At 33.5% G+C, this 12,532-nt stretch overlaps 1 protein-coding gene across 3 annotated transcripts; it reads right to left on the reverse strand.

The window, feature by feature from the left end:
• Positions 1-448: 448 nt before the first annotated feature.
• LOC122005300 (ubiquitin carboxyl-terminal hydrolase 27-like) lies at positions 449-11,041 on the reverse strand. 3 transcript variants are annotated; one of them, XM_042560286.1, is made up of 12 exons: positions 10,740-11,040; positions 7,140-7,452; positions 6,077-6,191; positions 5,765-5,865; positions 5,446-5,673; positions 4,295-4,363; positions 4,059-4,190; positions 3,806-3,940; positions 3,652-3,714; positions 3,195-3,560; positions 1,780-2,054; positions 449-806 (listed from the first exon to the last, which is right to left on the reverse strand). In XM_042560286.1, exons 2-11 carry the CDS (start codon positions 7,425-7,427, stop codon positions 1,782-1,784), a joined length of 1,770 nt encoding a protein of 589 aa, XP_042416220.1. In that variant the 5' UTR covers positions 7,428-7,452; positions 10,740-11,040; the 3' UTR covers positions 449-806; positions 1,780-1,781. The 3 variants fall into 3 exon arrangements, with proteins under 3 accessions (XP_042416220.1, XP_042416221.1, XP_042416222.1); XM_042560287.1 differs by lacking the exon at positions 449-806 and having other exon boundaries at positions 1,817-2,070; positions 3,203-3,560; positions 10,740-11,041; XM_042560288.1 differs by lacking the exon at positions 449-806 and having other exon boundaries at positions 1,921-2,054; positions 3,203-3,560; positions 10,740-11,041.
• Positions 11,042-12,532: the final 1,491 nt, after the last annotated feature.

The following is a 12,532-nucleotide window of genomic DNA, read 5'->3' on the forward strand; positions in this document are numbered from 1 at the left end:
AAGATCTGGTTGCCCTAGTTTTTGCTCTGGCGACGAAGAAGGAAGTATCGCGTGGAAAAAATGCAAAAGGAAAGAAGTTAGGACGCGGTCAGCAAAGCAAGAGAGAACCGCATCCACGTCGCAATATGCCAACGAAGCAATCACGCACAATCGCGCATCCTAAGTCGCGCAGGATAACGTTCGTGTCTATATATATATATATATAATTTTTTTATCTGAAAGCTTTTACCAAAACATATATGTAGAATCCAAAACACTTCATAATCTATAATATACACAGAGGATAGAAATTCATATGTTAAATAATTAGAAATATTTTCTTCAAAACGATAGGATTCACTAAAATAATGTCGAATGAAGTATATATTTAGCTACTGTGACATTCGATGCTTGGAATAATCAGAAACATAAAATTAACTTTACTGTGCGTGCCATGGCTATAACAATATATGCATGCAGAGCTAAGCACTACAATTTACTTCCAAAATAAAAAGTCAAGAATATGTTTTGCTGACATACCGAGTCAGACGCATATCAGGTTTGAATATGTGATCGAAAAAAAAAATGAACTTACAGTTGCCCAAACATGGCAAATTAGGTCTTATAATAGTTTCCCACATCATGATTCACCTGAAAGGACAGCTATTGTATTCTTTCACTAGGGCATGCATTTTGAGATATTTTGCAGTGCTGCTCTGCTCCCCTCATGCACGTTCAGTGAGCATAGACTTTCAGCCCCTTCAACCAGATCCGACATACAGCAAGTGCTCGTTCCTTGTGCTCCCCTCCCAAGCTCAGATTCTCCTCTGCCATTTCAAGCACAATCAAGCAAATTTGATGCTGATAGCGATTTTTTTTTCTTTCGAATTTTAATATTTTATTAAAAATAATTTGTACATTGCCAACCAATAATTTTAGTTTTTTTTAAAAAAAAACAAAATTTTCTTTACTGCTTTGACTTGAGGCATAAACAATAATATACAATTACAGCATATAGTATATTGGAACATGCAAAATGTTTTACAGATGTTTATTTGTTTAATTTTAAATAATATTTTAAACATAAAGAAGAACTACATATATTAATCAATTTTTATACCGTCTGTCCAATCCTTTTTACTAAGTTCTTTAAGTATTTAAAAGCCTATATTAATCTTTTTTTAATCTAGTTATCCAACTTACGAACCGATTAATACTGAAGATGACTGACCCGTCTCTATTAAAATTTTCTACCAACCATCAAAATAAATTAGGAAGTGCTCGAGGTTGTCCATCCGGAGCAACCAGCGTTCTTAGGTTTATTATCCCACGGGAGAAAAATGCCCTGCAATATGTCGTAAATAGGATTCAAATCTTAAATATCTAATTAACCATGGGAGAGTTTAACCGTTGTACCATTGTCCCGAGGCAAAAGTCTACATTAAAAGGACCTTGGGTATAAATTTAGGAATATCATATTTCACTTCCAGAAGTTATTTGGTCTCTAAAGCACCATATAAAAATATTCCTATCCTGCCCTAAATGGAAAGTGGATTATATAAATGTTTGTGAAGTCCATGGTATTAAAATACAATGCACACTCACGAAATGGCGATCTTTATAATGGCATAATTAGCATTATTTCATACTTACAGTATAAGGACAACATATCATGCAGATCAACAGAAATAGACGACATTGTGGATTAAAGAAATCCCAATTCTCAACCAGTTCTATCCTTCTGATAATTCAATAGAGCGAAATAACAGGTAAAAAGTGCATAAGTTAAACATGTCATACCCTTATGCGGCTATATGGAAGTTCCCATCAATTCTCTCGTAGAAGAGCAGACTGGCCTCTGCAGCAAATACAGTCTCTATGGAAACATTCAATACTTCATGGTCCGAGACATAAAACCATTGACTTTGTTCAGTTTCTGGAGTGCTATTTGAATTGCCACCAAATGACTCGCTTGTTACTCTCCTATAGATTGCGTAATGCCCACTTCCAGATTTTCCATAGTGTTCAACAACAGATGAAAGACGATAATAGGAGCCTGTAATAGCTTCACTACCCTGCATTCAATAGAAGCTGAAAGCATGAATGGCAAAAGTTGCAGAATACAGGATACGGATAATTAGAGAGTTTGAATAAACCATTATACTTTACTAACAAACCATGAGTCTCAACCATTTGGAGTCAATTACATGGACTATATAGAATTCTATGTAAGCATTGGCGTAATTACAGGATTATATCCTGTACATTAATTACTACAGCCCTCCCTTCCTTGGTGGATCAATCCTAAATTTACTCTTAACCATAAAATCTAATGGATTACTAGTTGTGGACATGTACCTTCTCTATTAATTGCTTATTAATCGCATCTTGCCCTCTGTAATTCTATGTACTTCTTGAATTTTAACAGCAAGTTTCAAATTCTCTCTAAGGACTGGCTGACAAAAACACTCCTCTCAGCTTCACGACTCACTGACCTCTAGGTGTTCTTCTGAATCAAGTTTATTTTCTAATGCCGCACAATCTGTCACATCTCATCCAATAAAAGCAATAGCCAAAACATTGTCATTTTTTTTATGTTAACTCAAATATCTAGCTCTTCGAACCGACTAATCCTAAAGATGACCGGCCCGGCCCCACGAAAATTTATCACCGGCCACTAAAGTAAATCCGAAAACTCACTACCTCTAGGTGTTCTGAATCAAGTTTATTTTCTAGTGTCGCACAATCTATCACATCTCATCCAATAAAAGCAACAGCCAAAACGTTGTCATTTTTTCATGTTAACCCAAATATCTAGCTCTTCGAACCGACTAATCTTGGAGATGACCGGCCCGGCCCCACAAAAATTTACCACCGGCCACCAGAGTAAATCCAAAAGCACAAGTGTCTCGTTGCCGGCAGCCAACATCCCAGATTTGTCATCCCACTAGAGAAATAAACCTGCAGTGTGTCGTAGCTGAGATTCGGACCGTGGGTGCTTGGGAACTGCTGGAGCGTCGTTGTAGCTACACCATAGCCCAAGGGACCAAAAAGTTGCCAATTGATCAATGACAATATCATCATATAAATAGCTGGAAGTTCCTCGTCAAGATATGTGAAATATAGAGAGGACAAAACAACTGACACAGTCATGTAAATTCATCTTAAAATTGAATACTGGAAAAATAGTTGTATTGAAAACAAAGATAATTTACCTTTATACCTGACAACGCTTGGGAATCAGAAGCTACGGCAGCTATTTCAGTCTTCTTGTCCGAAACATTGTGCTTGCCTATGGCGATCATTTCACCAGACGTGCCATGTGGCAATTCATTAGTTGGGTTTTTGAAATTATTTGTAGGAATACCTTTCAACAAAGAGTCCTCTCCAGCAGTTCCATGTACAAGTTCCAAACTCTGTTTCTTGTACTGAATATACATTTGCATCAATTGAGGATCTAGTGGCTGCAGCTTTCTATTTGCATTTTCGCGAGTACATGGCACTAGGGGTCCTTCTCCCAATGTTTTACTTGTTCTGGTAAAAGGAAAGAGGTCCAGAATAAAAGGAAAAGAAACATGACCCTATCATCAAAACACCCTTGTTACTTAGCAAAGCAGAATCAACGGAGCACCAAATCTTCCATGTACAACTATATAATGTAAAATTGCAAACCTGAAGCTTGATAAGTTCACCATAATCATTCATTGAAGCACGCTGCAAATGGATGCACAGAATCTGGAAATTCATAAATTATAGCAGGATTAAAGTCCAAGTATTTCCTTTTCTTCAACAGTCAACAAAATGGGAAGAAGCAAGCCAACCACACCTTAGGACATCGAGTTATACTTAGCTGTTTTAATACACATGAAAAACCAGACCACTTAATTTCCTGTTGATCAAGTAGATTTTTGCAATCACAACAACCAAGATTGACACAATGCTTAAGCTTATCAAGTTTTTCCTGTGATGAAATGTGAAAAGGTCAGACAAATATTATTTAGGAACACAATGAAATAAGTTCTAGCATCTTTCCTTGCTACAAAAACAAGGGATTGATTATGCAGAATCACAAACGGTACCCCATTGTTATTTGATGTGAGAGACAAGCATTTTATAGCAGCAATATGCCAACAGCGATCGCAGTGGTAATTCTCTAGATATTCAGCCGTTGTGAACTTCTTAAGACAATCTATCACACTGCACCCTTCTATCTAGTAAAAAGATTTGAAAATATGGAAAACAATTTATTGAAAGGACATATTGTGGTAAGAACAAATAAACAATAGTAACTAAATGAAATCCTCAATATACATACAATATCACCATTACTGTCGAGAACAGGTGCGAGAGGCAATGAAAGAAAGTGTTCAATATCCCACAATAGCTGTAGAATTTCAAAAAGAAGTTAAATGAGAAGAATCTAATAAAACAAGCAAAATGATTTAGTAGCACAAAATTTTAGAACAAGAAGTTCTTTTTAGGTTTTAAGTGTTACTTAAGGACATATGACGTTGTCTGGAACATTCTACCACAGATCTATTAGGGTAACCTTTTTGAGGTTTCTGCTTTGGTTCTTGGCCTTAACTTCAATAATCTTATTCCAAGCTATAAACCTAGTTTTTAAAGTGTGATTAGCTTAACCAAGTTTGAAGTGTGGCATACATGCTTGCAATTACCAAAATTCTTAGTTGATTGATATGAAGAGATTCTTAGATCCTCTTTCACCTTGCTTTGGTTTTCTTCCTTCTTAATTCTTGTTTATTCTCATGTGTGCAGCAGTGTTCTCGATTGCAAACCATTCATTTTGATTTCCTTTTGAAATATTGGTAAAACAATAGCATGATAACATTTGTGAAATATTGCCTAGGTAGTAGCTGAAGTTAGTGGAATTGGTTTGAAACATATGCAGATCTTTATTTGCAATTAAATAGTTGGATAAAATGCAGGGCAACCCACAGCTTTAAAGACAGTTCTGTATCAGGCAGCATATACCATTGTGGCCAGCTATCAAGATGCAAAATGCCTCAAGACAGTTTGACTCCAGCTCCAAAGCAACAGCATAACCACAAGTGAGGCTTTCTTCTTCCACTTCTTTTTCTTTCTCATTGGTGTCGACCAGCACTAGACAGTACTCAAGGTACAGTTGTCAGCATGAAAACCCATATGGTTCTGGTCAGCCACCCATAAACCTCAGAGCAACTGATTTCTATTCAGATCACACCCTTACAGTACAATATCGCATCATTTGTCACTTGCTTGGAAATAAGTCAGAGGAAAATTGGTCTCTTTTACAGTAGCAAACTGCATTTCTAAAATGACTAGCTTATCCTTTACAAGAATTTGAATAACCAAGCAAAAAAATCTGTGCATGTAATTAACTGCATAATAGGCATAGCCTGGCAACTTAATATTATTAAACTGCGGCACACCAGAACCTGGTGATTACCATGAAGAAAAGGTCATTACCACAGTCGAACAACTCCTGCAAGTTAATGTGCTTCTGATTGCTCCATCAAATGGCCCACAAACAAAAGTTCTCCATAGCTCCAAATCTGTCTGGGTTTTGCTGTTTAGTTTATGAATCCTAGAAGGAATACTCATTATTTCAGCGAGAGAACTTCTGTGCAGCATGTAAGAGTGCAAAATTTCCTCTTCTAAAGAAGACAAAAGATGAAGAAGTGCTTCTGCAGCATCCTAGAGTGAAATTAAAACAGACAGAGATATGTTTAAGTTCTTATGAACAGAACTAGAAACATTATAGACTGTATCCTTTTAAGATCATAACCTGCTGTTTGGTTAATGTGAAACCATTAGCATAGAAACTTAAGGCAAGCATCAATCTTCGTGGATCCAATATAGTCTTTTCATCATGGATAATACATAGATCTACAGCAAACAAAAACTAATGAGATGAAAATTGCAAGAAAATGTAAATTTGCCTAGCATTGTTGCGTTGCAAGTTGGAAAACAAAGTCTTACTAACCCTAAACATATCATTAAACATCAGAATAAGTATAATTAACTATGTTAACCAAAGGTACTTGAAAGTTGAAACAATATTGAATCACTAAAGACAAGAATATGATAATTAGCTCACCTTCTAATAATGTTGCCAATGAAGCTAGAAGTGGCATACATTCTACAATAGATTCAACATCACTCACTGGTACATTCTGAAGAAAGCGGACAAACCAGCTGCAGCTGGCGAGTGCCTGAATATAGAAATTTTCGTTCAGACATGATATTGAGCAAAATAAAAAATAAAAAATAAAAAATCTTTAAAGAGGTTTAACTGAAGCATGCAAGTATGATGAGTTCTTCGCATGAAAATAAATTGTGACCAAATGTGGAGAACAAAAAAGCACTAAAAGTTGATGGATAAATTTCATGTATGGGTTCCAGTTTTAAAAACAGATCTATAGTTCGATATTATGACACTGATACCAGCAGATCTATATGAGTAAATTTTAAGTTAAAAAGGATAGCACAGAAAACAACAGCATGCAGTAACCCATACAGAACAGGTCAATCATAGTAAATGATGGGTGAAGACTTTTACCATATCAGTTCAAAATAATTTATATAATTAATTGTATCTTTTGTAAAGTGGATGTGACAAAGAATAAACCTGATTTAGAAAATACACATTTCAAAAAGATAAACAACATGACTTCAGGAATGACAAATGAACGTGGTCCTAACAACTTGTAAAGAAGTTACATTATGAGGACAACACTCCCATGCATGGAGGAAGTTAAGAAGAGTGAATAAGTTAAAAGGAATATATAGCCATATCAGTGCTGACAAAATTGAGAATTTCAAATATGCAATCGAACAAGAAAGAATGTTTTAGGGAATAGAACAAATGGAGTAAAAAGACCAGATGGATAGTTTAACATCATTAAGACCATATATCTAACTAAGCAAAATATTTAGTCATTTTTTACCATACCAGTTCAAAACTGGGTTCTAACCTTCCTCTTTTACCTATAGTTGCACCAGTAATAATCTCAAGTTTCCAGCATACCTTGTTGGTCATTTCATATTTGTTTATAAAGGAAAACATATCTGTAGTTGCTGTTAATGAAGTGTTATATGGACATTACCACAACAACATAACCATCATGAACTAATTTGATGATTTAAACTACCGAGATTACCTGCAAAACTACATTAAGAAAACAATTATTTCCCAGATTTCTTAAGCCAGCCACATAAACAATCTTGGATGAATCATCTGGCTGGGTTCCCCATGATAATTGAAAACTGCTCAGTTTCCCTTCTCGCAACACCATGTACAAACTACTCACTCCCATCCCAAGCCCAAGAATGCTAGCAGCAAGACGATATTGAGGTGGAAATAATTCTCCGATAGCCAACAATATTTTGTATCCATGTCTGACTTTGTGGATAAGGGGGTAGATATTCACTTCCCTTCTATGCTTCATTGAATCAGGAGCAATGTAGTCCTCCCTAGAAAGATGCAAAGTGGATTTTGCATTTAAAGATGCAGTTCAAATGGCATATGGCTGCAAATAGTCTTTTACTTTTAGACACCCAATATGATTAGAGAAAGCATACAGAAGTAAACACAAAGCTAACAAATTATTCAAGTTGTGGATCCTACATTTTTGTGCATTTAAAACCCAGTTGTTCCTTTGAACCCCTTGGTTCTCTTAATAAATTATTCTCCGTATTTTTTGTCAAAATCAATTTTTTTCTTCTTGTTCAACATATCTTCTTTTCTTATCTGAAAGGCAAGACGGTCATCATCAACATCATCATCATCCATGTTTGTCCCAACTATTTTGGGGACGGATACATGAATCTTATGCCTCAAATCTCTACAGACTATATAACTAGACTTAAAAAAATCAATTTATTTATTTATTATTAATAAAGTTTTATTGTTTCCCTGTATTATTACGCCTTCCAATCCAATTTATTCAACCGTTGTAGCTATCAAATCTATTGGTCATCTTCAAATATGTCTATACCATGTCACCTTATTTCCTTAAATTTTATCATCTATTAAAGCTACACCTAATTACTCTTTCATAATATTTTATTACTTTATCCAATCTAGGTAACCCAACATATATCTTATCATACATATACCTATACCTTCTTTATGTGTGTTGCTTCCTAAGAGCTCATCACTCTGATCTATAAAGTATAGTGCATTGTAACATCATCTAATAAATTTCTTTCAAGAACAAGGGGCACATAACTATTGCACAAAGAGTGAGAAAGCTCAACAGCTTTATTCATTATTCAAGTTTATTTTTATCTCATAAATGATATTTTCATGAATGTCTCCTTATTGAATAAGGAATCCAAAACATCTAAAATTATGACTTGCAAGAATTTCATAGCTATCCATCTTAGCTACATCTTTGCTACTCCCTTGATTCATTTATTATTATGAAACTACATTTTTATACATTTAGATTTAGTAGTTTCTTGATCTATTCATTGGGTAACAATTTGGCGTTCCATAAGAGAGAATATCTAAATAAGTTGCCATTAGAACTCAAACTTATGAAACTAAAAGGTGTTTCTAGTGTGATTAAAAATCAGGTTTCCATAAATGCACCATCACAGTACAAATCCTTAATTGTTCACATATATTCTGGATTCCCGAAATGGAACCGCAAACATTTTTATATTAGTAGATATAATCATTAGCTAGGGATGCTTAATTTATTTTAGAAGTTTGCTAACTAAAATTTTAATTTAGTTGACTTTCTAATTGATATAGGTTTATATTTGGAGGGAAACAAGATGAATGAAAGGAATTAAGGTCAAAACTCATTTAAGTTAATCTTGGGCCACTACAAAGCATGTGAATGCCAACCAAACGTAGCACTAAGCCAAACTATACCATTCCAACCAAAGATTGAAACAGATATGGAAGAATCCTTAAAAACTTTGGGTGGAAATATGGAGCTAAAATCTAACCTCACATCCCACCAACTATGAACTTTAGGGCCTTGAGAAAGATGAAAGATGTGAGCTCTTAATTGCAGGAGATTGTGGCACTCCAAATTTGCCTCATATTGGAACTTGTGGTTTAATTAAGGGATTTGTCAACTATTGCCCGTGTAGGCCTAAACTATTTTGGTCCACATCGTTCATACCTATCAGGTTAGTGTAAGATTCTAAGTTGTGTCATTTGAGTTGGGTCATAATAGGAACCATGAACTAAGTAAGATGTCCATCTCTATCTAAACTTGCAGCATAGTAACAACTAACAACATCAATTTTTTTATGCTCTAGAAGCTAAACTTAATCATGGAATAAAATACAGTGTTATTCTCCTTGAAACCAATGGGGATATTTTCCACTGATATTACAAACAAAATAACTCAAGGTGAATTCAGCAAATTGCAATTTTGCAGAGGCTTGCACATATGTTATGATTTTATTATTTTCCCCCTAAAACATAATATTGTCTATGATAAAATTTTCATGTCCACAAAGCCAGCCAATCTAAAATTGGTAAAAGCAGAATCCGATAAATGCTGATGTCTGATAAGTCAATCATCATACAATTAAAAAAGTTCATTTGCAATCTTAACTAATTTGAAACATATTTGCTTTGGATGAGCAATCCTTTTCTCGCTGATTCACAACACACTTATCCTAATTTAAAGATGACTCTGGTTAGCTTTGGCCAATCATATTTAACTTGTTCTCACTTCAGAAACACTTATGTCTTGTTACATTGGAGGACAAATCAGAGGAATATGTGACAGAAAGGAAAGGAAGAAATTTTAAACAAGGAAAAATGGTCACCCACATCCGCCACACAAATAAAGCTCCATCAAGAAATTGGGCTAATGCATTCAAATCATATGAACAAAACTGAATTTTATCCTATCTTAAGAATGTGAATCTTGATAATCATTTGATTCAACTCCATCAAAAGGTGGGTTACTATCTCAAATGGTGCCTAAAAAAATAAGGTTCAAGGTGTATTTATCCTTCCAAAGTCTCCCGACATCCTTTTAGAAGCTAATGTTGCTACTAAGTAGTGAATATCCACATTTCATTGTCAAGAATATTTGAGCTACTCTCCTAAAAGATTATTTCAATATAGTCAAGTCCATCAGTAATTAGTTTAAGTAGCAGCAATCAGTTATATGGCTAGGATAGGAATGACTCTTCAAAATTGAAGCATAACCTTTTTGTTGGACATTTTTTTGTTAGGATTAGCTCGTCTTTACCTTTTAATTAGAATTTAGCTTTTCCAATATGCTCATTCCAGTTATAGATATTCATATTATATATCTTGAAATGTTTTTTTTTTTTGAAAATTTCTTCATGGTAAAAGCTATCAGGTAGCAAACTTGACTAATGTATAAGTTTTGAGCTCTTCAATGGAACCAGGGCTTTGCCATCCTATCCATAAAATGACCCCAGGACCAAAAGATGTTCATGTTTGCAGAAATTTTCCATCAGTGCAACGAATGACAACCAATTGCTCTATCACACTTTAAATTCTCGGAAGCACAAAAGCATCACCAATTTGTCAAAGAGTGGGAAAATCAGCAAGACACTGATCATAAGACCTCTTAGTTTCTCTATGTTCTATACAAATACATATAGCAGTAAGTTGCACGCGAAAAGAAGAAATCAGTGGTTCCCTAACAGATTAACACTGAGGCCTTAGCAAACACTACCTCGACAAGAAGAGAAAAAAAGATGTCAATTCCATTGCGCAGATAAAATCAGAACTGAACTTAGAATTATCATACCAATGAAAATAGTGAAGCCTTGCTACCCTCTTTGGCTACTGTAGCTTAAATGAACTATAAATCCTGTAGGAATCAGGCGTCGAAGATGAATCGTAACGATATGAGAAGTTCCGTGATCACGAGAATGAAGAGCAGCAACGGGTAAAGGAAAGATCGCTTGACTCGAGACTTTGTTGCAGGGCGGGGGAGGCGGAGGAAGATCGCAGTTGGCTCCGCCGCCCTAATTAATCCGGCCGGTTAAGTTGAACCCAGTGATGAAAATTTCTCGAGACACCGTTCCGACCCGATTAGAGGCCCACGTCCAAATGCGAATCGATTAAGTAGCCTCGCGGCTCGCCTTGTAATGTAAATCAAGTTATTATGAAAGTCCAAAATTTTGGATGAAAATAAATTTTACTCAATAAATTATTCTAAAAAATATCTATTTTTAATTTGTCTTCAAAGCCAATTTTCTATAAATTCAACTATTGAACTCTCTTTATTCCTGTAATACCCCCAACTTTATCCTCCAAAGCTTCTTATCTTAATTAAAATTTGTCTGGTATAATCAAGTGCTAATTTATTTTAATCATTAATGATTTTTTATAACATATTTTTACTAGAAGTCATCATGAATTTTAACGAGTCTTTTAGCTAAACTTATTAAAAACAGTTTATAAATGGTACAAAATTTATTAAAAATAGTTTATAAATTCGTACAATTTATAAGTTGTTAGATCTTATTTTAAAAATAAATTCTTAAAATGTTTGGATAAATTTATTACAATCAACTTAAAAGTATTGATGTATTTGATATTATAAGATCTTTTAATTAATAAAATTATTAAAAAGGATATAATACTATTAATAAAGGGTTTGGGGCTTTTTATTAATAGAAGATTTTGGACGAATTTCTGTATCAGTGGAGAGAAAATTAGACAGAGGTGTTGACGGAGAAGATGACACAGCGCCGGAAGAGAAGTCGGTAGAGATAGAAAGATATTAGGTTTATAAAAATTTATGGATAAGATGATGATTTATGAAATTATATAAGGATATTTTAGAGAAAAAAATATTAAAATAAGATATTTTTTTAAAAAATAGAGGATTCCATATTTTTTTTAAAAACAGCTTATAAGTTCCAAAACAACTTATTTTGACAGCTTATAAATTATTTGGAAAAAAATTTATCAATTAAATTTGAAGAGTTTGTAAGCTCCAAAACCTTTTATATTAGAGAGCTTACAAGCTCAATAAAATTTCTAAAAGTAATATAGTATCTATTAAATAAAAAATAATATTTTTTTAGTTTTACTATTTTTTTTTTTTGTATAATCTTTGGTCAACTTATACATATTTTATATTTATAATGTCATTTGATAAATTTTAATTAAACATTTATATAATTTATAAAAAAATTTATTAAAGATTTTAAATGACTATAAGGGTGCGTTTGATTCAAGTCATCATGTATAACCTTGGTTATGTAATTACCAGGTAATCACATAACCAAGATTATGGGGAATAAAACATAACCAAATGTTGTTTGGTTCAATATAGGTAATGCAATAAAAACTTGTTTGTTTGAAGGTTTTAATGAATACCCTAGTTTAATATTTTACCGTATTACCCTCAGTTACAAAACCAACTATACATGTGTTTTTTTTATTTTTTAATGTTTTTATATTTTTTATATTATTTTTATTTTTATTTTTTTACATTTTTTAATTTTAATTTTTATTTATTTATTTTATTTTTAATTTTTTTTAAAATTTTTTAAATTTTTTATTTTTTAAATTATTTTTTAAAAAAAA

The sequence above is a fragment of the Zingiber officinale genome, chromosome 7B, assembly GCF_018446385.1.
Source record: "Zingiber officinale cultivar Zhangliang chromosome 7B, Zo_v1.1, whole genome shotgun sequence".
Lineage (NCBI taxonomy): Eukaryota > Viridiplantae > Streptophyta > Magnoliopsida > Zingiberales > Zingiberaceae > Zingiber > Zingiber officinale.

Bases quoted from the DNA above. Each gene is read 5' to 3' on its own strand.
- LOC122005300 (XM_042560286.1), bottom strand. From the start codon at position 7,427: ATGAAGCATAGAAGGGAAGTGAATATCTACCCCCTTATCCACAAAGTC. The intron at 5,674-5,764 runs GTTATGATCTTA...ATTTCACTCTAG, and splicing joins TCACATTAACCAAACAGCAG to GATGCTGCAGAAGCACTTCT. The intron at 3,941-4,058 runs GTACCGTTTGTG...ATTTCATCACAG, and splicing joins TCACATCAAATAACAATGGG to GAAAAACTTGATAAGCTTAA.